The sequence below is a fragment of the Drosophila nasuta genome, chromosome X (genome assembly GCF_023558535.2).
Source record: "Drosophila nasuta strain 15112-1781.00 chromosome X, ASM2355853v1, whole genome shotgun sequence".
Lineage (NCBI taxonomy): Eukaryota > Metazoa > Arthropoda > Insecta > Diptera > Drosophilidae > Drosophila > Drosophila nasuta.
In genome coordinates, this window is record NC_083459.1 from 28320619 (window position 1) to 28347400 (window position 26782).

General features: G+C 39.0%; 1 protein-coding gene across 5 annotated transcripts; it reads left to right on the forward strand.

Moving 5' to 3' along the window:
- Positions 1-463: 463 nt before the first annotated feature.
- On the forward strand, positions 464-25715 carry LOC132795462 (protein TIS11). Of its 5 annotated transcripts, none has more exons than XM_060806168.1 (4): positions 464-688; positions 2040-2620; positions 19123-19451; positions 22057-25715. In XM_060806168.1, the coding sequence occupies exons 2-4, from the start codon at positions 2534-2536 to the stop codon at positions 22931-22933; spliced, it is 1293 nt and encodes a 430-aa protein (XP_060662151.1). In that variant the 5' UTR covers positions 464-688; positions 2040-2533; the 3' UTR covers positions 22934-25715. The 5 variants fall into 5 exon arrangements, with proteins under 5 accessions (XP_060662151.1, XP_060662153.1, XP_060662152.1 ...); XM_060806170.1 differs by having other exon boundaries at positions 2418-2620; XM_060806169.1 differs by having other exon boundaries at positions 464-672.
- The last annotated feature ends 1067 nt before the right edge of the window (positions 25716-26782 follow it).

A 26782-nucleotide genomic window follows, 5' to 3' on the forward strand; every position in this document is an offset into this window, starting at 1 on the left:
AAGTTCACAATGTTATAAATACGGGGAAATACTCAGTTGCTCATATGGCAATGGTAATTTCAATTTAACGGTCAATGCGTAACAATGTCACAACACATAACAGTGCCATAACGAGCAAATTCAAATGTAACAGTGCAATGTTGAGCAGTTCACAGTGAATCAATGGAAAGTTTTGTGCGCAAGCATTTAATTTTCACCCTAACGTATGTCACTTGCAGCTTAATAATTAATTTGCAACAGTTGTATTAGTGCAAAAATTGTTGTAATTTTATGGTACAATAAGAAATGGTAAACAACAGGCGTGTGGAGTCGGAACCAGTTGCCAATTCACATTGGAACTAGCTACGGAGTTCGGTTCACTTGAACGATGAGGCAAACCATGGCATATTTTAGGTGATTTTTTGTTGGGAGGCGGCCGCATTATTTTGTAAAGCGAACTGCGGTCACGCTGAGCTGCTGCTGCACACCGCCGCTATATTTGTAAAGTTCACGATTGAGAGCGGACGTGTTTTTTTGTTTGCTGCACACACACAACAATAAACACAAAGGTGCAAAACGTGCCACAGGATCCATTTGCAACTCGTAAATTCAAATTGTAGTTTTTTGTGCACACTCGTCATCAAAATAAATACAAATCGAAAATTCAAAAAAAAAAAATAAAAATCAAAATACGTGAGTCCGCAGCAAAGTAAGCTTCAAAATAGTGTCCCTAAATAATCATAGTGCCTTGTGAAAATAACAAATTTTGCAAATAAATTCACTTTATTCAATTTTTTTTTGTATTGAGATCGAAAAACATTTTAAACCACAAAGTCAACAAGTACTAAAGTCAAGTAGGCGGCAACGACGAGTTTGTTATTGCAACAGTTTTTTTGTTTTTTTTTTTCGCTTTTTTTGCCAAATTTGTGGCAAAATGATTTGTTGCATTTTTTTTCATACATTTCAATAATTATACATTTGATAAATAACAAGAATACATTATTCAGTGTATGGTGGAGAGTGCGCGTGTTTTTTAGTTTCTAGAAACAAGCGCGGGCATTTTTTTGTTTTTTTTCTTTGAACCGCGAACGTTTTTAGTTGTGATCATCAATTTTCAAATAAGCATAGCGCCAAAACACACGCACAACAACAATCAATCGTAAAGGGCAAAATAAATTCGCATAACGAAACCGAACGAACCGAAAGCTGAGGACATGCACAAGAAAATAAGAATCAAATAAAAAATACAAAAAAGAAAACAACAAAATCAACGGGGCAATAACAAAGTCGCCTTTTTGCCTGCCTGCCTGCTTTGCTCGCTGCCTGCGTTTCGTTTGTTCTGCTTGCGCAGCAACAAAATTGTACACACACAGACACATACATACATATATATAGACACATGCATGCAAACAGACACTAACACTTAAGCAACAGGCACAGAGACAGACAGACATGTGATTTGAGCTGAAATACGACCACCACTAGCACACACACACACAAACACACACATGCAGTGAGACTTGCGCATGTGTGAGTAAAGAACACGACGATCGAACGACGACGACAACGACAAGCTTATCTCTCTTACTTCTGCTGCTGCTGCTGCGCTGCGCTGCTTTGAGACGACGATAAAAGCAAAGCAAACAACAACAACCATCGGCAGTTTTGGAATAAAAACACAGTATAATAAAAAGAAAAAAAAAAGGGACAAAGCAAACGCAACGTAATTTTCAAGTTGCGCTCTGTGTGCTCTTCATTTTTATCCAATTTAATGTTTGACACATGTGCGTGAAAATCCTTTTTTCAAGTGTAAGCGAGACAGAAAGAGATAGAGCCGGCTCGGCTCACAGACGCAACAGGCAAGCACACACACATGCGCACGCAGATAAGCGAGCAGCGCAAGGAGAGTGAAAGAGACGAAGAACGCAAAGCAGAGCAGAGCACGTGTATTTGTATTTGTATTAGTAGATTGGTGTTTGTTTTGCCAGCGTCGTCGTCGTCGTCGCTTATTCTAACGTTGTCTCGTTGTTTTCTCGTTTCTCTTCCTCTTCATATTCTAGCTTTTGTTGATTGAAATGCAGCACGCGCAAAGCAATAACAATAACACCAACTACAACCATTACAACTACAACTACAACAACAATAACGAACTACAACTTAACTAGCAAATATCAAAAGTTTCAAGAAGCCGCCATAACAACAAATACTGCAAAGTGCAAATACAAAAAAAAAAAAAAACAACACAACAACAACAATAATATTGCAAAAACAAAAACTAAATAAATTCATCGCAATCAATTTCTCAAGTCAGCAAAAGAAAAGAGTTTAAATTCAAATACAACAAAAAAAGGCAAAATCGAATAATATACAAAAAAAAAAAACCAAAACTAAAACACATACAACAAAAGATAAAGCAATTGTTTTTGCACTCTGTCCAGTGAAATACGAGCGAGCGAGAGCGAGTAGCAAGAAGGAGCAGAGCTGAAGAGAGGAGCGAGAGTGAGAGAGCAAAGGCCCATCAAATAATCATAATAACAACAACAACAACAACAAAATGTCGGCGCGAATTGTGAAAAAACCGACTTCGATTTTTGGCGGCGGCAATTCACCATATTTCGATTGCGGCGACATTCTCCAAGCGGTAAGTCTACAAAAAAAAAAGTCTCCTACAATTTTAAAAGTCCTAAGTTTTCCCACACACAAAACTGTCTCTCCAATTACAAAAGCCTCGTAAAAACAGAAGTCACCACAAAACAAAAAAAACGCCAAATAAAAGTCTCCAACTACAATGGCTGCTAAGACGAAAAAGTCTCCGTATTTTTTTTTTGTAAGGATTTCGCTTTTCTTTTTGCGCCTTTCGAGGTTTTATTTCCGTTATTTTGTTTTCATTATGCGCCTTCTCCTCCGTTCGCTGATTCATAATTATTTTTGTTGGCAAATACTCAGATATTTTACAAAACACAAAACAAAAAAAAAATAGCCTGATAAGGGCAGAGCGCCCACGTTAAGCGTTTTTATGATAAGTGTGCAATGTAGTGTGAGGAGCGAGGTGTGTGGGGAGGGGAAGGGGGTTGTTTTAGAGTAGTCTCCACTCTCCACGCTTTAGCTTTGTCGTCGTCGTCGTCGTCATCCCAAGCGGCATCATTAAAACAGAAGAAACAAAAAAAAGCAGCTCATGATCATATGTATTTAAGTTGACGTCGCCGTCGACGTCGACGCCAGCAGCATCAGCAGCTGTTGTTGTTGTTGTTGTTGCTGTGGCGGTTGATCGACAACAAATTCGATTAAGTCAGAGTAAGTTCCGGGTTTGGATTTTCGTTTAGTGATGTTTTTTTTTTTTTTGTTGTTTTTTTTTGTTGCCTTTTGCTTTCATGCCGCAAGGCAGATTCAACAAACAACAGCTTCAAGTTTAAAGTTAATGCCTCGATTGCGGTTACGTGCAAAGCGAGGTGTGTTAAAGGGTGGAGAGTGGAGAGTTGCGGGGCACTCCAAAGTAGCAAATGTGTGGATGTGTTTTGTTGTTGTTGTTGTGGCTAATTTGCGTAGAAAACTAAATGCAATGAAGAACGACGAATGACGACGGGTCAAGTAGAACCCAACTATGTACAGTGAATACTGACTTGGCTGGCCAATAGGAAAACTGAATCGTAACTTGCACGAAGCATGTGAAATTGCTCGAATGAAATAATTCGAAATGCCATTGCAAAAGTATTTGAATGGGCAAAACAAAGTAAACAAATTACTTAGGCAGTTTTTACTGTAGAGCGAAAACAACACACACACACACACACACACATAGACATAGGGACTTACATTTGTCACACAGGTTGATGTCCGATAAAGCAAAACTGTTCTCGATACATTTTGCGCCTGAACTTTGCCATGCATTCGCATTGCGATATTTATCGTCTATCGATTACACACAATGTATGCAAGTTTTTAATCGCAATCTCGTCTGCAATCGTTACGCAGCAGTATTTTTTTTTTTTTCGTTTTGGTTTTTGGTTTTGACTGCGACAACAACAACTGGCTGCAGTAGGCAATAGCAACAAATTTGCTGCCGAAAGCGAAAGGGCGCAACACACAAACACACACACACACACACTCATACACATACTTGTGCATAAAACTGAAACTGAAACTGCTGCAACAAGCAACAGCGATCAGCGCTTTGCTGCCTGGCTTTGCTTGCTTTGCTTTTGTTGTGCTTTTTGTTTTCTTGCGGTCGACGTTGTTGTTGCTGCTTCTGTGTGTGTGTGTTGTTTTGGCCCCCCTCCTCTGCTGTTGCTGCTGCTGCTGCGATACAGGCGACAAGTTTGTCGACAACGATATCGCAATAACAAACACGTTTCATGCTTTGCATCTTGTGTTTGCCCCCTGTCTCTATCTCTCTCTCTCTCTCTCTTTCTTTCACTCTCCGTTTGTGTTTGTGTGTGTGCAAAATGCGTTCACTTTTTACTTTTATTTTTGTTTCGTTTTCTTTATTTGTTGTCAGGTGGATGAAGCGGCTGCTGCTGCTTGCTTGTTGCTGAAGCTGAAATTCACTTTTTCGCATAACTTTTGATTTCGTCGTAGCCGCCGTTTCATAGTTGTTGTAGTTGTTGCTGTTGCTGTTGTTTCGTTACTTTTATTATGAAATTTATATGCACAGAGCTCTCATTGTGTTTCTTGCTTGGTTAGTTGGCGTTTTCTTATTGTTGTTTTTGTTTTTGGCTTTGGGTTTTTGGTTTTTGCTGCTTGCGCCCAAAAGCAAAATGCTTAGTTTGTGTTATATCAAATCCTCATCGCTTCGTAATCATATTACGTTTCAACTTCACCACACACACACACACAGACACACATGTGAGCACATGCACATGCAGACCATTATGATTGGATGCGTGGCCAAGGGGCAAAGGCAAAGGCAAATGCAGCGGCTCTCCTCGCTCTTTCTCTCTCTCTTTGCCTCTCACTTGCCGAGTTGTGTTGTAGTCGACCACTTTTTTTTTTTTTTTACGAATATAATTCCATTTCCTGCCAAGGCGATAACAACAACGACGACGTCGTCGCGACCAGCGCTGCATCGTCGTAGACATGCAGACACACACACAGACACACACACACACATGTGCATGTCCCGATGTCCGTCGCCATATTGCTTGCTCTACCTACCTAAGCAGCAACAGCTGAAGTAGTGTGGGAGGGAGGGGTTAGGGGTGGGGGAGGGAGAAGGGCAACTCTGCAGCTCCTCCACACAACACACACACACACACACATCAATTTATTTCATTCGTTTCGATTGAATACAATTCGATTAATATGCAGTCCACACACAACAGAGTCTTGAAGTCAGTCCTCAGTCCACATTATCCACACAGTCCACAATCCTCACTCTCAGTCAGTCCTCCGCCATCCAACATGTTGTTGTTGTTGTTGTGTGTGAATGTTTGAAGCCTCACACACTCACACACACACACACCCGCATACACAAGCACACTTGCATATACAGAAAGCAACATGTTGCCGAATGTGCAAACTTTGTAAGCTCGCTTGTTGTTGTTGTTGTTGTTATTTTGCTGTGTTTTCATGCAAGTTAACAGTGAAATACAAATTATAAATAAATTATTTGCGTGCTTTGCTACTGACGTTGGCGGCTGCTGCTGCTGCTGACTGCTTATTATTATTATTAATATTATTATCGTTGTTGAGTTGAGTTGTAAAATAAAACGAAATAAAATAATAAACGAAACGAAACGAAATGAACGAACGAATGTGTGGATGGCAAACGAGCTGAGCGAAATAAATATGTATGAGTTAAGTGTGTGTGTGTGTGTGTGTGTGTATCAATACCGTGAACGTCGTCTACTTTTGTATGTCTGTCTCTCTGACTGTCCGTCCGTCTGTCAGTGTGTGCACTCGTGCGATGTCGTCGTCGTCGAGGTTCGCTATCTCCCACACCAGCAGCAGCACCACCACCAGCAACAACAACAATAATCATAATAACAGCCACAAACAGCTATGAGCTCCACTTGTCCTCTCTCTCGCACTCTTGCGCTCTTTCGCTGCTCTCTCACGATCTTGACGTCGCACACTTCTTATTGAGCGAGAGGAGCCAAGCAAGCCTGTCGCGGGGCTCTGCTTGCGCCTGCTGCTCTGCCGCCAGCCTTGCTTTGCTTTGGCTCTTCTTCTGCTTTTGCTTTCTGCCAGTGTGTTGTTGTTGCTGTCGTTGTTGTTGTTCTGCTTGGCACTTCATATTCTATTGTCATTGCCTGTGGCGCTGTTGTTGTAATCTTAAAATTGTCTTCATATGCGCCTCATGATTGTTCTTCTTCATGTTGTTGTTGCTGCCTTGCTAATGGCCGCTCAATTGAGTGCCAAAGTACACACATACATACATACAAATGCGTATGCGTGTGCGTGTGTACGTGTGTGTATGCGTGACTCTTGTTATTTCTTGCGGTGGGGTCGCCTCGGCTCGTTGGGCGCCTTCAGGGACTGCTGTTGGTGGGCGAGGGAGAGGGGGGGAAACGGAGAAGGGCATTAAAAATCTAACAAAACAAAATATTATTGAATCTTCAGGCTTAAAATGCCATTAACTTGCAAATACTTTGTGGGGGTCAAGCACTAAACTAAGCTACTACAATTATGTGTGTGATGTGATGTGTGTTATCACGTTAGACAGAGACACAGCGAGAGAGAGAGAGAGAGAGAGAGAGAGAGAGAGAGATACACTAAGAGTAGAGGTTAACTGCAGATTGATTAATTTGGAAACACATTTAAATTAATGTAGAAACGCGAAATCATTGAAATATGTTTTCAAATTCAAATTGTAATGCGAAACCTTCAGCAGAGAGTTTAACAACCCAGCAACAACCTTAATAAAAACTCAACTCTATTATGAACTTGCGAAATTTTTTGTTGACTGACAAAGTGTTTTCCATCTCTAGGCGATCCACAAAAAAAAAAATATTCCATCAAATACATTATCAATTATAAATAGATATGATAATAAGAAATTCGTTTGAAAACCTTTTCAATAAATTCATTTTCTAATTTAATTGTTTTTTTTTTGTCGAGATAGTTGAAATCTAACTTTTAAATCTCCTATTCTATTATATTCTCCGCTGATAAATTAACTAATTTATTATTAAAATAATTGTGTTAACTGTCAAAGTTTTGCCTGTCTTCACCTTTGGCATTTAAATTGTCATTCCACAAAACAATTCCATCAAATACATTATCAATTATTAATAGATATGATAAAGTATTTTTTCTTTTTCGCTCACTTTAGTAAATGAATTTTGTAAGTTTGTTACATTTGCGGGTAAATTGACAGTCATCAAATAATCATTACTAAAATTTGAATAGAAAATGTTTCCACATCTTTTTTTTTTATGATGTTAAACTGTAATTTTTGTTCGGAGTTTATTTTCTTTTAACTTTATTGATAAGTTTATTGATTTAGTTGCTCTGAATGTTATTTTTGAGTTACATTTTTTTTTTAATATTCTGATTTTTTTTGGTAATTCTTTATGATTCGTAATTTATTTAAGACTATAGATTATACATTTTACTAGCATGTTTTGTAATAGTGTAATAAATTGTTAGTAATATGCAATACCATATTGGGTAACTGAAAATCTCATTAAAATGTGTTTCTTATTTGTGAAAAGTGTTGATAAGTTTATTGATTTGGTTGAACTTGAGTTCATTTGTGGTTTACTTATCATCGTTATCGTTGATGTCTTTTCGAGTTATTTATGGGTGATCAGTTTTTGGAAACCCCGACGAGATTTCCCGCCCCCTGAATATTATATTTATTTTTTTTGTTATTTTTTGAAGTGTGTACTTCGGGTCTGGGTCTTGGTTCGGCTCGGGCTTCGTGTAATTTACGAGATGTAATAAATGTGCAGTTGAGTTGACAGTTGGAAAAGTTGTAAAACTGTGACACGAGTGTTGACCCTGTTTACTGCTGGTTTGTTGTTGTTTTTTTTCGGTTTTTTTTTGTCAGGGGGTTTTTTCCGTTGCAATTATTATTATGATTATTAAGTATTATTACAATATGTGTGCTACTATTTATTATGATTATTATTATTATTTGGTATTTGGTATTTCGGTGGATGAAACTTTGAAAATGTCGACTTTACTTTTGTTTGTTATTTTTGATGCGGGCCACAAAGCGCGGCACAAATAGATAGAGAGAGAGGGAGAGGGAGAGATATGTGTGTGTGTGTGTGGCGCAAACCCGCAACGCAAGCAACATTTTATTTATTATTTTTATTTCGCTTGCAACATCACTATTTCATTTCTTTCCGCCTCTCTCCTCGACATTCGATTCGTTTCGCTTGCCAATCCACCAAAAAAACAACACAAAATAAAAACAAAAAAGCAGCAAGCAAGCAAGCAACAAGCAAAAGCAAAAGCAACAAACATCCAATCGCAATCGAATTCGAATCGAATCTATTATATAATGAAGTCGACAGCGACGCCGACAGCGCAGCCAGCTGCGACCGCGGCGGCTGTGCTGCGGTTTCTGCTGCTGCTTTGCCCGTTTGTGTTTAGTAGATTTCCATTCACATTCACTGTCGCTTTTTGATTACTTGCTTTGCCTACTTCGCTCACTTTACGTTGCCTGCCTGCTTGCTTGCCTTATGTTGTTGTTGTTGTTGTTTTTTGCTTTTGTTGTCGTCTGCGCTCTTTCAACTGGTTTTTACAGGACAACAACAACAGCAGCAACAACATGTGAGCAAGTCGATTATCGAGTGTGTAGAGTGGAGAGTTGTTGTTGTGATCAATGCAGCAGTGAGTGCATTTCTGCTTGTTCTTCTTCTTCTAAGCAGGCCAGCCAGTCAAAAACAACCCCCGTGGTGACCTGACTCCATTCTCCCCTCCCTCTCTCTGTCTCTCTACTCCACTCCACTCCTTGTAGGCATTTGATTTGCTGCTCACGAATATCGAACCCTCTTTTTTTCTGCGTCTTCCTCTTCTTCTTCGTCTTCATTGATTGCCCGCCGACCACGTGTTCAACATATTCCCAACAGTTGTTTGACTACGACTTTAACTGCTCCGCTCTTCATCCCCCATCCCCTGTGTGATGCCCTTATTTGAGAGTTGTTCGAGTTTTCGAGTTGCGGGTTATCAAATTGTTAGCAGCAGAAGAAAAAGAAGAAGCAGACCAAGTGTAAGCGGAAGCAGACACTAAAAAGAAAGAGTAGGGGTAGTTTGTTGCCGTTGTTGTTGTTGTTGTTGTTTGTAGGGGGGTGCAAGCATCACTTGCAATTGAGAAGCAAACAAAACAAATGCTCTTCGCATTTGCTTTGCCTGCGTTTTTATTACCCTACGATCGGCTCTCTAGCATAATAAAGAGCCAAAACTGTCCACCGAATAGACTCTCATATTACTGCGATGATCAACGAGAAAAAAAAAAAAAAACAATAGTTGAGATTTTTCTTCAGATAACAACGAACGTATTTGAAATACAACACACGATCGCAGTAAACTAATAAAATCCAGGCAGCAGGAGTGTTTACTATATCAAAAATATTCATTTGCATAAATCCACAATTAATTAGTAAAACATTTACTATTTTATGTAATACAAATTTTTATTTTTTTCTTTCTTTTTTTATTTACAATCTATCTAAAGATAATAAGTAAATTCTGTGTTATAATAGAAATTAATCCAAAACTAAACTTCATCTTTTGAATTAATTCTCAGAACTAAACTTTAGTCCATTTCATATTTTCTATTAATTCTCAAAACTAAACTTTATCATCACTTCATTCTTCGAGCAAATTCTCATTAATATTTTACTACATATTATTGTTCCAATTTTAGGGTTTAACTCTCTTGTATTTTGGGTTTTGAATAAATAAATTTTTCCATCCATGTGTATATTTTCTGTTAAACTTCACTTATTGAATAAAGAAAACCAAAATAAAAAAGAAATAAAATCGGGGTTAAAAAAAAGTTCCCCAACATCAAGTTTTTGGAGGTAATTTTCCATAGGCAGAGATAAATCTGATATGTTTTATGAGACGTTGAAGTTAGTGTAGCTTTACTGTAGCAGTTTAATGTTATTATTACATAGTCTTTCTTTCTTACCTATCTCCCCCCCTACCCACTCTCCTTCTTCAATGTGATCTCATTTTTCACTTTGTTCAAGTTTTTTATCCTGCCTTTCGCTTCGGCTGCTGTTGCTGCTGATAAAGCACCGTTTACATTTGCCTTTATGCATGTTTACACTCTCAATGCATGTGTTAGTGTGTATGTGTGTGTGTGTGTCAGTTGATCTCGCTGTTGTTGTTGTTGTTGGCTGCCCTTTTGTCTCCTCACTTTGTTGCTGCTTGTTCTTCATTTTGCTCACAGTTCAGTTTTGCTTATCGCAGCAACAACAACAGCAGCAACAGCAATGATGAAAAAAGAAAAAAAAAACGAATGAAAAAGCAAGAAGCAAAAAAGATTATTATATGAACTAACTAACCCAATAATAAGTATTCTTATCGAATTAAATCACACACACGCATACATATATACGAGAGACACTTGTATGTGTGTGTGTGTGAGTATGTCTGTGTTTGTTTTGTAGATATGCCAGTGTGTGTGTGTTAAACAAAAAAAAAAAAAGAAGAAAAAAAGTGTCAGCAAGGGGTCTCGGAGTTGGCAGTTTGGTAGATAAAGATAGACGATGGAGCGAGCAACGAGCAGAAGTGGGAAGGAGAAGCAACAGCTTAGTGTTGGGTGTTGGGGAAGGGGAGAAGGAGAAGGAGATGGAGATGGAGGGTTGTAGTTTGAGCAGCAGCAACAAGAACAACAAAAGCATGTGCACATGTTTAGCTGCTTCCTCTTCGAAATGCACATTTTGTTTTTACTAATGAGAGAGAGCGTCGAGTGAGAGCGCAGCCTGTGAGTGAATTTACGTGTATGTGTGTGTGTGTGAGTCGACACATGGCACACACACACATGCATACGTAGGAAAGCTGCTTGCTGATAAGCATTAAGAACTTTGATATGACAAAAAACAACAACAAGTGGTTGTGAATGACAGCAGCAAGGAGAAAAAAGGGTGACTAGCGAGAATGCAATGAAAGCACAGTTACACAGCTGTGCGAGTGAGAGAGAGAGAGAGCAAGACAGGACATTCTACAATGTGTGAATGTGAATAGCAAAAGCTCAAAGCTAAGCTAAGTACATGAATGTGAAGTTGAAAGAGGAAAACAACGTTGCTTCGATGACGATTGCTGTGGCTGCTGTTATTTCTGTTGTTGTTGTCGATGACGATAACAATGATGTCGTAAATTTGCTTGCCAAGCGCATGTGTGTGTGTGTGTGTGGACACATGTTTGTACATCAACAAATGTGTAAGAGGCGGACAAAGTGAGGCCCCCGATAAGGTTTGACACTTCAGACAACACACAGAGCAACACTGATAGCCAACAACTGGCCACCAAAATAAATAAAAACTAGAAGGTGGAAAAAGGAGGGAGGGAGGGGATGGCAATAAAATATTGGTTAACAACGCTTGAGCGTGAACATAAATTGCTAATCGATAGTTGTTTTCGCGGCAATCGATTAGCGTGCGGAATCTCTGACACAGATGACAAGCAAAAATCGCAAATGAGTTGCATGCACATGTGTGTGTGTGTGTGTGTGTGTGTCGGTGTGTGTGTATGAGCAATGAGCTTTCACTCACAACAATGTACTTTACTTTGACATTGTGTCAGAACTTTTTTAGTCGTCTTTAGCGATAAAAAAAAAATAAAGATTACAAAATAGAGACAGACATACAAAACAGATATTTTAATCATTATAATGAATATTTCATTGGTATATTGATTGAGTCAGAGATAGTCCATTATAGTGAATGTGTACTGTGGTCACATTTGCATAAGACAAGATCGTGTTTCTATACGCACACATGCATACTTACTATACATACATACATTGTATATATTTAAGATGTATAAACGTTTCGTTTGCTTGTAACGCTTTCAAAATTTGCATCCCATTTTGAATGCAACTAAGCCACATGCATAAATACATACGCACACTCACACATGCACACACAGATGTATCGATAAATGGGTAAATGAAATTGACATTTCGCTGCTCTATTCACTCTTACTTACACACACACATACATACATGCTTACTTACATATGTATACATATAGTGTGCATTCATTCGCACGCACTTCCATTTATAATTTGCCCTCATTTTGCGTTCCCTTTTTGTTTTCAATGTTTTACAGTTTTACAGTTGTTTTTGTTTTTGTTGTTTCCTCATTCACGCAACTTGCAATTTCGATTACAACTCTTTAACTTAAAACTCGGAAACTGCAATCGATTGCATAACATTTCTATATATATACAACGTATGTAATTATATGTCAGCATGCGAGAGAGCGAGAGGGAGATAAAGCGGGAGGGAGGCAGCGAGAGTGGACTGTGCTTTAATTGTCTTTGGTTTTTGATTTTGCTGCTTTACTTGAGCGAAACAATTGCAACACACACAGTCTCTGTATGTGTGCATGAGTCAATGTGCGTGTGTGTGTCTGTGTGGAGGGCAAACCCAAATGGCAAAATGCGAAAACTGCGCAAACGCAGCGCCAGCAGCAGCGGCAGAGCAGCATTGCGACAGCGCTGTAAGCAGCAGCCACAAGAAGATGAAAAAGAAGCAGAATAAGCTTCGACAGCAGCAGCAGGAAAACAAGAAAGTTTTCCATGCTCGACTCTTGAGATACCCAATACACATTTTAGTTTGCGAATATTAACTAAATTAAGTTTAAACTTGCATTTGTCCTTTATACAAATTAGGCTTAAATTAACTATTCATTGTTATATATTTCCATTTTATTAATGAATATGTGTAAACTTTAATGTTCGGCACTAAATTAATATACCCTACTACGAGAAGCGAAAAAAACCCTCAAATATATAATATTTAATTTATTATATGGAAACCCTTCGACTTTTGTGTGGCGGATTTGCTTTTTGTTTCTTTCCACCACGTAAACGTACGTGTATGTGTGTGTGTGTGTGTGTGCGTGTGCGTGTATGTGTTTTGGTTTTTTTGTGAGTCTGTTTTTGTTTTTTTAATGATTGCTGTGCTCCGAATTTAGCAAGGCCAAGTCGTTGTTGTTGTTGTTGCTGGCGCGCTTAATGTTTGTGAAGTTTTCTTTTATTGTATTTTATTATGTGTTGTGTTATTATTATGTATTGTGTGGATTGTGTGTATTTTGTGTATTGTATGTGTGTGTGTGTATCGTGGAGCCGGTTCGACCAACGGGCTGCCAAAGAGGAAGCCAAGTCAAGTTGCGCGACGCCGGCAGAGCGACGTCGACGTCGACATCAACGATTGGCAATGAAACGAAACTGGCACGCCGCGAAACCAACAACAACAACGAAATGAAACGAAACGAAACGAAAAAACGACAGCGACAGCGACGCATGCGTCGTCGTCGTCGTTGGACGCGTCTTCGCGACATTGCTTAACATTTGGCTTCTCGCTTGCGCATGCGCAAGCTTACCTCTCGCTTCCTCACCATGTACGATTGTGTATGTGTGTGTGTGTGTGTGTGTGTGTGTGTGTGTGTTAGTGTGTGCGCTTACCAAATATTAACAGCGACACGAAAATGTGAAATGCTCAAATCGACCTAGACCTCAATCGATGCCGAAGCCAAAGCGATGGGCCAAGTCTTCTCCACCTCCCCTCCCCACCCCTTCTCACCACTAGCGCGCTCTTTCTCTCTCCCTTTCTACCTTATGTGTGTGGTTTTACTTGTTGCGTTGGATTGCGTCCAAGCCTTTGGCAACATTATGTAAATTATAGCGTGGTAATTACTTGTGTTGTTGCTTGGCTGGTTTTGTATTTTATTTTATTTGTTATTGTCGTTGCTGTTGTTGTTGCTTGGGTTTTTCATTTGACGACATTGTTGTTGTTGTTGTTGTTGTTGGTGCTGCTGTCGAAACGGAACGACGACAAAGTTGGGAGAGAAGAAGACATCGTCATTGAGTGGAATGATGAACACATTGCGAAATATTGCATACAAAAAGCCGAAAAAAAGCTAAAATACGCTTGGAACATTGCATGCAAAAAGCCAAAAAAAAAGAAGCTGAAATACGCTGAAACATTACATACAAAAAGCAAAAAAAAGAAGCTGAAATACGCTGGAACATTGCATACAAAAAGCCGAAAAAAAGCTAAAAGTGCATACGCACAAATTAACGCTGCTTTTAGCCTTTAGCTTTTGCCCAGGCTATTCTTCTATTGCACCCACACACACACATACGCATGCAAATAGAAGTAAGCAAAACAAGCATGCAAACAGACATGCACACACACACACACATATATTGTCACACTCACGTACTTTACGCGCGTCACGTCGCATTGTGTGCTTTATCAGCAAATTGCAAATGTGTATGTCTAAGCAAGTGTGTGTGTGTGTGAGAGTGCATTGATTACTCGCCACTTGAATGGCAGCAGCCGGAGACGACTTAGAAACAGTAACCAGCAACAACAACAACAACAACCAGATTGGACTTGACGTCCGAGTGTTGATCGATTGAGCATCGTCAACCTCTCCCCCTCTCCATCCCCCACACCTCTGTCACCTCTTGCTTGCTCTCTCCGTTTGAGTTAAATGTACCTACTCATCATTTTGTTCAATTTCAATTCCAATTTCAATTCCATGCCATTCCATTGCTTATTTCCATCCCACGGCGCTGACCACAGGGCTGATTGAAAAGGGGGCGGGGCACAGAATAAACATGTAAACGCTGAAGCTGCTTCTGCTGCTGCTGTGTTGTTGTTGTTGTCGTTTGACTGGGCGCCCCATGTGTTAATTACCAAGTCAAATTTGCCTTGCGACAATTAAAACGATCGACGTGCATAGCATAAGAGTGTTGGCTAAAGGAGAGGGAGGCGTGTATGCAGAAGAAGGATGTCGAAAAGTAAATACGAGGAGTGAGTGCAAATTGGTGTATGGAGAGGGGTGGGGGAGTTTAAAATGGGGAGTGCAATGTGAGTTGTTGAGAGGGAGAGAGGGAAGGAAGCGAACGAATGGTGAGTTCGGTGTGAGGATGTGGTGAGTGGTGAATTGTGGGCGAAGCCGTGGTGAGTTCACATTTAAGAGAGAGTGTTTATGCATAGAGCAAGGAGAGTGACCTGTGGTGTAATAATTGCGTGTGGAGTGTGGAAGCCAGACAAGACGGCATGAATCGTTATCTCATTTCGATTAACTAGCGAGCTTTCAACGTATTTATAAAGTGTGTGCGTGTGCAAGTGAGATAGATAAGTTGTGTGTGTGATAGAACTTTGACTGATTGCAGTCGCGTTCGTTTATTGATGTTTGTATTTCGTATGCATTTTCAACTATAATTCGCTGCCTTTGTGATTTTTTTTTTCACTGTTCGTTGTTATTGCTGCTGTTTGAGTTCTTGAGAGATTCCAGTTTTTTTTTTATTTTGAGATTTACTCGCAACTAATTGCTAATGTTATTCCCCCCGGTTTTTTAATCTAACTACAAACGCGTATATATTTTTTTTGTATGTAAAGTGGCAATTCCCTCGGCCAACTTTGTTTGTTAGTTGATCGTGCACAGGTTGTTGTTGCTTTATAAATAACACCTATAATAACTATGTATTCATTTTCAATTCGCATATACACAAACACACACACACTCACAGAGGTGTCCCCTCTCCGCCCCCTACAAGCTGCTTGATCTGTGTGCGCAGAATAAAGAGCGACTCTGTCTCGCTCTCGCTCACTCTCCCTCACTCTATGTGTGTGTGTGTGTGTGTGCTTGGGTCTGCTGTTTGCATGTGTATTGGTGTTAGCTCATCGAGGTTATGGATATTGCGTCGTTGTTGTTGTTGTTGTTGGCTGTATAAACCAGTTAGTCAGTCAGGCAGTCTTCAGCATCACACACACACACACACTTAGTTGTATGTGTGTGTGTGTGTACGAACGTGTTTACGAGACAAGCAGCAAAGCAACAGCACAAATCTCTTACCTAACAGCAGCGCACCAATACAAGCATACACTTTGTATTTACATAAATACATAATGTAATCCACAAGTACATGTGTGTGTGTGTGTGTGGAATCTATGCTGAAATTAATGAAATGTCAATTGTGTTAGTTTGCTGTGTGCCAAATATTCAACCGGAACTCTCAAGCAAACGCGAATGCAATGCAAGAAGCAGCAGCAGAAGCATCAGGGCAAGGTCTTTGAGCCAATAAAACAAACAACAAAAAAACAGAAACAGAAACAAAAAGCTCAACTCAACTTAACACACACACACACAAACAAACACTCAAATGAAAACAAAAACAAACAAGCAAACAGCAGCAATAACCATAATAACAAGAAATGAAAATGCTGTCTGCTAGAGCGAGAGGGAGATGCAGCGAGGAAGAGGAAGCACAGGCACCAGCAGCAACGATAGCTAAATACACACACACACACACACACACACGCAGTAAGAGAAAAAGCAAAAGCAAAAGACCAGACAAGAAGACTACTGCGCAAAGAAAAGTAAACTTATTTTCATTTTCAAATGAAAGGGAAATTCTCACCTAGATGAAAGATGTAGAGAGCGAGACGCACACACACACACATGCACACACACACTCGAGTGGAGCTCATACATGCATAGCGCAAAAAGCAAAACCACAACAACAACAAAAGCTCTGCGCGGCCTCCGCTGCCAGCGTCGCTGCCTCCGGCGGCGTTGGCGCTCGCTCTGATCTATTTGTCTGTTTTCTTTGTAGCGCAGCGCAGCGCAGCACAGCAAAGTCCCAAGTAGACTTCCTCTCCCCATTCCCCTCCCTCTCCCCCTCAAGAGCAGGTAGCGTGTCTGCTTTGCCGAATTGGGCACAGGGTACACGGCTTGCGTCTGTATGAGTTTCTGTATACTCTACTCCTGTTTATCTTGTCTTTGCACACACACACATACGTACACAGAGAGACGACACGCATACACGTGCAAAAGCTGAATGCGCGGCCAACTTGAAGTTGTTTTTTGAACACGTTTAAGCGTAGCCTCCCCTTCCCCTCCTCCCCTCTCCATCCCCCTTGCTTAAGCACCTCCCGCTGTTATTACTAAATGATTGCCAGCCTGTCTCTGTGTATGTGTGTGTGTGGTACTTTATGCAAGCAAAGCTTAAGCAGGCAAGGCAGCGATGATGCCGTAAGCGCGAAGTTGGTCATAACAGTCGTAAAAGTTTGCTAACTTGGTGCGCAGACTTTGTGTGTGGTGGCAGTGTTGCCACCTCGTACGAAAAACACAGCTGAGTTGCCTTACTGCAATTGTTATAAATCTCTTATACGTTTGTAGGGTAAGAGAGGGAAGGGGGGAAGGGTCTCCCCTTTTGATAAGCAAAAGTCAAGCGTCCGTGCTCTTCGAAATGATTCAGAGTGAGGAAGAGATATAGTCAGGTTACCATTATAAATGGTGATAAATGTTAATTGAAGCGCAGCAAAAGCAAATACCAAAAAAACAAAAACACACTAAACAAAAACAATGCACAGCAACCAGAAGCTAATAAACAACAATAAATGAATCACATTAAAAAATATATTGTTCATGTGTGTGTGTGTGTGTGTGTGAGTAAGGAGATAGTAGATAAAAGTCAAGTTGAAATGAATCAGCTAAGCAGAAATTGTTTTCCTGGCCTGTTGTTGTTGTATTGTGGCCGCAAAAGCAAAAGGAGTGTGCAAAAATGCTGCAGTCTGGCAACACTAAATACACCGCAGTCGACGTCGCGACGTCGTCCGTCTCTGTCTCTGCCTGTCTCCCGCCGGCTGCGCACGCGTCTTTACACTCTCTTTTTAAATTGGCGCTCTCCCAAATCATTCGAGTTGCTCTCTTGTCTGCTCTGCGCAGTGCGCACGTGTGTGTGTGTAAGTGCGTGTTAACTGCCAACCAGTTTTTGTTTTTGGTCGTGTTGTTGGTTTTGTTTTGGTTGTTTTTTTTTCGATTTGTTTTTGTGATTTTTTGACTGTGGCTGGGCCCCAAAAATAAAGTTCACTTTGGCTTTGGCTCGGCTTCGTGTTTGACTTCGCGGCTTCGGCTTCGTCTTTGTCTTCGGCTTTTGGGCTGGCGACTGTTGCGTCCGTGTCTTGTGTTTGCTTCGGCGGCCTCTTTCGCTTTGCTTTTTTTTTTCGGCTGCTTTGTAGTTGTAGTTGCTGCTGCTGGCTTGAACTTGAGCTCTATACATATGTAATTGCTCTGTTGTTGTTAGTTTGGCTGCTGCCTACCTCCCCTCCCCTCCCCATCCCTTCGTTCACCTGCACTCTCTCTCTCTCTCTCTCTCTGGCTGGCTTGGCGTGCATGTGTGTGTGTGTGTGTTGGTTGCTTGGCTGGTTGCATAACGTGTTACAGCATCGCACGAAAATGAACAACAACAACACAATACAATAATACAAAAGGAAAGAAAAAAAAAACCGAAACTGATGACGACACACGCAAAGGCGGCTGCTTCGAGTGGGCAGCTCTTTTGCGAAAGAGTGAGCGAGAGCGAGACATCCATACCGGATTGAGTTGGAGCAGCTGTTGTTGTTGTTGTTGTTGGAGTGGAGGGAGCTTTTGAACGGGAACGCTGCCGACGTCGCAGTCGCCGTCGCAGTCCGCCGTCACCTTTGTCCATGTCCGTGTGCGTGTTGTTAATATTGCCATTATTTGTTGTTGTTGCTGTTGTATTGGTTAATGGCTGGAAAATTACATATACATGTGTGTATACTATAAATAACATTTGGCGTTTTTCTTTGTATTTTTGCAATATCATATAAACATTACAACTGAGACTTGACTGGCAAATCATCTGATGTGATGACTGCGCAGTCGCTGCCGCTGCCGCAGTCGCTCGCAGTCGACGTCGTGGCTGGCTAGACAAAATGAGAAATTGAATGGGCGCCTTTTGCTTTTGCTCTTTACTCTCTTGCTTATAGGTCAAGTTAAAAGTAAAAGTATTATGTAGTCTATGTGTGTGTGTGTGTTGTGAGCTCTGCTTTGCTCTCTCTGTCTCCTTTGCCATTTGTGTAACATGCGATTGCGATTGCGGGAGAAAGAGAGTGAAAGAGAGACACTGTGGGGAGATTATGTGTGCAAAAGCTCGACTTGAATTTAATGTTGGTTTATTTCGCTTGTCTTATTGCAGGTTGCCAGTGATCTGCAGCAGCAGCAGCAGCAGCAACCGGATCACATCCTGCTCGACGCCAGCATGGAACAGCAGCAGCAACAACAACAACAGCAGCAGCAGCAGAGTCGCCAACGTCGCCTGCACGGTTTACTCACACGCACAATTTCACAGCCAACACAGCATCAGGTGAATCAGTTGAACCAACAACAGCAACAACAACAACAGCAGCAACCGAATGCTTCGCTGGTGACAATTATCGAGGATCTGAACAGCATGAATCTGCATCGCAAGCTGGAGAGAACGCAGTCGGAGCCGCTGCCGCCGCAGCAGCCAATGAACACATCGCGGTGAGTAAAGCAAAGCCAGAGAGAGCGGAAGAGGTAGAGGGAGAGAGAAACAAAGACACAGAGAGAGAGTCCTTTTATTAAGTGAGCGCAAGTGTTGCGCAACATGCGTGTTAGGCAACATATGCTAACATGCAAAGCGCTTTGCTTAGCAACATGCTTAGGCAACATATTCTAGCATGCAAAAAATACTGATCAGCAACATGTTGACAAGTGTTGTGTTGATTTGAAGAGAAGGAAAGCAAATAAGGATAGCAAATAATGAATAAATTTTAATGCGTTCACTTGAATTGCGAAAGAATAAAGGAAAATAGGAATAGTAAATAATGCATTTTACTTTAAAAAAAAAAGAAAAATAAATAATGAATAAAGAATAAAGTAAAATAGGGAAAACATTTATTGCGATCACTTGACTTGAATAGAAGGAAGAAAATAGGGAACACAAAAAATTCATTTAACTTTAAAAAAATAATATGAATTTATTGCGTGAAGGAAAATATGGAAAACAGATAATGTATTTATTTTATTATTGCTTAATAATGTAATTATTGCGTTCACTTGACTTGAAAAGAGAAGGAATAAAAATTGGATAAACTAATTATGGATTTATTCATCATAGCTTAAAAAGAAATAATGCTTAAATTCAAATTGTGTTTTTCTCTCACTCTCTCTTTCCTTTAATTTAAAAATAAATTGTATAATTAATATTAAATTAATAGAAATAACAGTTTTTTAATGTAAAATTAATATTTACATTAATTTTAATTAATTTTTATTAATTTTTAATTAATATTAAATTAATAGAAATAACAGTTTTTTAATGTAAAATTAATATTAAATTAACTGAAATATCAGTTTTCCAATGACACTTTTTGATTCAAATTTGCAAATGTATTTGTTGCTTAGTCAAGTAACAACACGCTAGCAACATTTTGCCAGCAACATTTAATTAGCAACACTTTCGAAGCAACATAAGAACTTGTTGCTTATTAGAAATTTTCACTTGTTTCGCACACTTTTTCTCGCTGTTTTTTTTTTTAAACTCAGCTGAGTAAATTAATATTTGTATTTGTGTTTGATGCCAGCAACATTTTGCTAGCAACATTTACTTAGGAACTTGTTGATTGTTAGTATTACACTTGTTGCACATTTTTTTCTCATTTTTTTTTTAAACTCAGTTAAGTAAATGAATATTATGAATACTTGGTAAATTTTATAAATTTAGTGGCTTAAAATGTGTGTTTGAAAATAATGTTGCTGTGAAGAAAGTCGCAAGCAACATTTGCCCTTTTGTTGCCAGCAATAAGTGGAGCAAATGTTGCTAGAACTTTTGTGCACTCAACATTTGCATGTTGATAGCAATAAATTTGGCAAATGTTGCTTGAACTTTTGTGCACTCAACTCAACTTGTTGCTTGCCATTTTTGTATAGCTTGTTGCTAATGTTTTGCAGCTGAATGTTGTTAGCAACAATTGAAGTAAATGTTGCTAGAACTTTTGTGCACTCAACATTTGCTTGTTACTAGCAATAAGTGGAGGAAATGTTGCTAGAGCTTTGTACTCTTAAATTGTTGCTTACATTTTTAACTTAATTTGTTGCTAATGTTTGGCAGCTGTAACAATTATCGCAGATGTTGCTAGAACTTTGTACCTTAACTTGTTGCTAATGTCTTGTAGCTGAATGTTGCGAAAAAGAGTTCAAGAAAATGTTGCTAGAACTTTGTGCACTCAACATTTGCATGTTGCGAACAATAATTTTGGCAAATGTTGCTAGAACTTTGTCAATCAACTTGTTGCTTCCATTTGGACCTTAACTTGTTGCTAATGTTTTGAATGTTGCTAGCAACAATTGTCGCAGATGTTGCTAGAACTTTGTACCTTAGCTTGTAACTTATTTCTAATGTTTATACCCGCTACCCATAGGGTAGAAGGGTATTATAATGGAAATGTATGTAACACGTAGAAGGAGGCATCTCCGACCCAATAAAGTATATATATTCTTGATCAGCGTCAACAGCCGAGACGATCTAGCCATGTCCGTCTGTCCGTCCGTCCGTATGAAACACTGGATCTCAGAGACTATAAGAGATAGAGCTATAATTTTTTTTCGACAGCATTTGTTATGTTTGCACGCAGATCAAGTTTGTTTCAAATTTTTGCCACGCCCACTTCCGCCCCCGCAAATCGAATAACAAGCGTAACTTTAGAGCTAGAGCTGCGAATTTTGGTATGTACAATAATTACTGTAGTAGTTATGATTTCTGAAAATTTGGTTGCGATAAGATAAAATGTGGAAGTTATTAAAGAAATACTTTTGTATGCTTTGGCTGACAATCTGGTATATTGTGCCGTCTATGGTATATTTTGAATGGTGTACTATATCGATATACCAAACATACCATTTGGTATATTTTTAATATTTTTGTAGTATATTTGGTATATTTTGAAAATAATACCGCAATATTTTGCCTTTATTAAAAGTGGGTAGCGGGTATCTCACAGTCGAGCAAACTCGACTGTAACTTTCTTAATTGTTTTACCTTTCTTTTGTAACGTGTTGCTAATGTGTGTTTGCATCTCTCTCTCTCTCTCTCTAACTCTCTCTGCAGCTACAAGACGGAGCTGTGCCGTCCCTACGAGGAGGCAGGGGAGTGCAAGTACGGGGAGAAGTGTCAATTCGCCCATGGTTACCACGAGTTGCGCAATCTGCAGCGTCATCCCAAGTACAAGACCGAATACTGTCGCACCTTCCACAGCGTTGGCTTCTGTCCCTACGGACCGCGTTGCCACTTTGTGCACAATGCGGACGAGGCGCGTGCCCAACAGCAACAACAACAGCAGCAACAACAGCAACAGCAACAACAAGCTCAAGGCAAATCGTCAGCGTTTGCTTCGCCAACTGGCAACAACAATTCACCAAGCAGCAACAACAACAACAACATTTCGAGTGGCAACATTACGAGTGGCAACATCAGTCAATACTTCTTGCCACTGAGTCCGCCACTGAGCATGAGCACAGGATCCGATCGCGAGTCTCCCACTGGATCGTTGTCGCTCTCGCCCACAAATTCGCTCACAAATTTCCCATTCCACGATGCGGTTGCCTATTTGAACATGCCACCAAATGGGGCAGGCGGTGGCGGCAGTGTGGTGGCAACAAATGCAGTTGGTGGCATCTTGAATGGTCATCATTCAGCTCATGCTGGAGCTGGAGGATCGACATCGACATCATCATCATCGGCATCGGCATCGTCCACCTCGTCGCCCCCCCACGCCCCCCGACAGCCCAAATGCGCCCATTTCGCCTGTGCACACGCCACCGCCATCGTCACAGCAACAACAACAGCAGCAGCAACAACAACTCTATCAGGAGGTGCAACATCACCAGGTGCACAAGCAGCTGGTGCAGAAGAGCGTCAGCTCACCAATGCACTTGCAACAACATCACCTGCAACAACAACAACAACAGCAACAACAACAACATGAGGAGGCGCCTCGCTTGCCGGTGTTCAATCGTCTCAGCTCAGCTGTGGAGACTTATCAGCAGCACTCCAATCTGGGACTATAAAAAGTGCATTCCCCTCCTCCTCCCCTTCACCCTTTCCCACCCCCCTTTCACTGCTACCGACAACAATCTCAACAACAACAACAACTTCAACTAAGAACCCTTTTTATGGCAAGCACACATTTTCCCTCCCCCCTCCACACCCTTCTGTTTTAACAACACTTTTTCAAACTCTTTCTCTCTCCCTCTCTCTTTCTCTCTCTGTTATGGCAGCCATATTGCACTATTGTCATCTCACTCACACTGTTAACTAATGCTTGCATTAATTTGCCTCTATTGTCATCTCACTCACACTCAAACAGCAAAGTGCAAGTAAGCTATCGATATCGATATCGATATTATGTTATCGAGCGACAAGTTCGCTCTCAATTTTGCTCAAACGCTCCCCCCCTCCCCTCTCCCTCTCTCTTTCGCACTTTGTCGCTTTTGTTTAATATATTTATATGCAACCAATTACACACACACACACACACACACAATTTAAGCTTAAGTTTAGTTAAGTTAAGCTCAAGTCAGCGCCTTTTTACTGTTATTCGAGTCGCGCGTCTTCCAACAACAACAACAACAACAAAAACAACACAAAAAACATGAGTAGAAGAAGAGTAGTAGAAGAAGAAGAAGCAGAAAGAAAAGAAAAGCAAAAGCAAAAGTTGTTTGTGTTTGTGGTGTAAATACAGTTGATTTTTGATAACGATAACACGATAACGATAACACGATAACGATAGATAGTTGTAGCTGCGCAAAAAACGATTTTGATATACCTCTTACAGTTACAACAACAACAAGCACAACAGCAATACAAATTTTTTAGTTATTTTTTTTTTATTATTATTATTATTTTTTATTTTTATTGAAAATTGATTTCATTATTTTTTTTGCTGACAACAAAACAAAACATAATTTATTTTCATACCAACAACAACAACAACAATTTAATGTTAATAATTTATGAAACAAACACACATGCATACACACACACACACACACACACACATTTTTGACCATTGATAATTTTATATATATATATGTATATATGAAAAAGCGAAATGAATATATATATACAGATATATATACAGATATTTAAATGTATGTACCGAATATGCATAATAATGATAATTTTCTTGTTAATTATGTAATTTTTTTAATTTATTACGTTTTTTTCGCAACATTTCTCTTTCTACCGGGTGCAGAGTTATACATTATTAATTATGCCTATGATTACGATATAATATATTTAAAACAACAACAACAACTATTTATACACAAAATGTAAAGTGAAATCGATTGATCTTGACTATCGGTTTGACTATCGATTGCACTGATTCTCTTGTAACAACAACAACAACAACAACAGTGTTAAATAATATTATTAAGCGTGTTTGCATGAGCCTTAAAAATACGCGATAACTTAAACAAACAAATTTAACTAATTAATTAAATTATTATATTCTTTGTAAACAATTTTTTACGCGATGCCTTTAAACATTAGCCCCTAGCTATACATATATATACCATATATATATATGTATATATATTTATAAAACAACAACAACAACAAATACTACTATAGTATATAATCTACCGATCTGTCTATATATATACATACTTCATCCGCATATATATGGAGACAACTTACAACTTACGAAAACTATTCAATTGACAAACAAGAAGAAGAACCAATCAACCAACTAAATCAAATATTTAATTATTTCTCTATTTATTATTGTTTTTTTTTTTTATATAACTATTTATGTCAGTTGTCAAATTCGAGCTGAAATGAAATGGATAAAGGATAATGGATAAAATATATGGGGGTAAATCAAATTCTCAAAGTGCCTTAACAATAATTTTATACCGAAAGAAAAAGTGAAACAAAACAAAAAGAAAACCACAAAAACAAAAAAAAAAAAACAAGTTTATGAAAATGTGTGAGAAAAAGAAAACACGAGAAAAAAAGTGCAAGCAGCATATTTATTATTTATTATTATATTATATTATTTGCATTATTTTTATTAATTCTTATTATTATTATTTTTATAATTATATATTTTTTTTGGTATGTATTTAAAATGAAAACAAAAGAAGGTTACGTTTACATTCTAATTTTTATACACACACACACACACCAACACATTCACACACACACATACATGTATATTTAGTTCTTTTCTATTTAATTTCTTAACTGCGTTTCGATTCTTCCCAAAAATTTGCTCTTCCTTTTTGTACAACAAACAAAACAAAAGAAAACCCAACAAAAATCGAAACGAAACGAAACGTAATGAAAACATTTTTGAATTACGCGCCAAATTTACCTGACGTCTTCCCTTGAAAACTTTAATCGAACAGCTTTATCGACTATCGATAAACAATCGAGCTTTCTTCTTCGTCTTGCGTATGCCAGTTTCTTTATTTTTATACTTTTTATTTGCGTTTAAAGTTTAAACTATTGCATTAAACACACACACACACATACATATACATACATCCCTATATATATACATATATATACACGCATATATATTTAAATACTATGTACAAAAGAGACAAAAACAACGAAAAAGACAAATGTAATTGAACAAGATTCGTATAAAAAAAAAAACAAAAATACATACATTTTTAACTGTACTATGAATTTTGTTGAATGAATGATAAAAAAAAAAACAAACAGTTATGCTTCCATTAAACACTAATTTATGTGTGCGTATTTTTATATAGTTAATTTACAAATTTAATTATCAATGTGAAGAAACAAAAATTTAGTTTATGCCGAATTTTAAGTTGATTAGCAATTAAATAAAAACGTTACAAAAATAAATAAAAGAAAAAAAAAACAGCTCACGTTTTTCTTAACATTTCAAATTTCAGCGAATTGGTTTTTCAATTGGTTTCAAAATTTGAAAATGGCGCGCTACGAACACTGCAAAAATTTGTCAGTTTTTGTTGCATACTTTGAGGGGGTGCCAACGAAAGGCCGATAGATGGCGTTTCCTGGCTGTTGATAGATGGCGTTTTCTGGCTGTTGATAGATGCCGCTTCCTGCAGTTGCTTAGCTGCCGATAGATAGAGGGCGCCACTCAACCAGAAAGTGTGTTCGCTTGCTGCTGATTTCTGTTCGCCTGGTATTTCACCTGCTGATTGGGCACTTTTTGGCGTTCGCAGCGACATCGAGTTGACGAGTTGTTGTTGTAATTACTGGAGGCAGACGGCGTAACTCGGAAATTCCACGATAGCTAGATAACCACAAGGACGATCGGAATGTCCTTTGGCCAATTGATAACTCACATTTATAGGCACCATTTGGCATCTAGCTCACCGGAATACGTTAGGAATTTAGCGTTTGAATTTAGCGCCAAACAAATTTTAATTTTCATTGCATACTTTGAGGGTGCAAAGAGGGTATTTTTCAGAAAACATGCTATATCTCGGTCATATTCTGCCACATTTTCAACGGACACGTATTGCTAGGCTCGCAGGGACCTCCTCCATCGAATGGCATCATAAAAGTATGGGATTATCTAAGGATCAAAAAGTTTTAATTTTTCAGCCAAAGGAAACATATTGAAAACACAAATTCCAGGATAACTCGAGAACCACAAGGGCGATTGGATTGAAATTTGGCAGGATAATAATGCTTGTCAATATGCGTAGTTTGACATACGATTCGCAAGGATCAGACAGGATATGACTGAGATGTACGCTATTTTCTGCAAACAAAAAAGTCCTGTTATCTCGACTCCTGTAAGGACATTCGTTGGTTTTGGGATGTC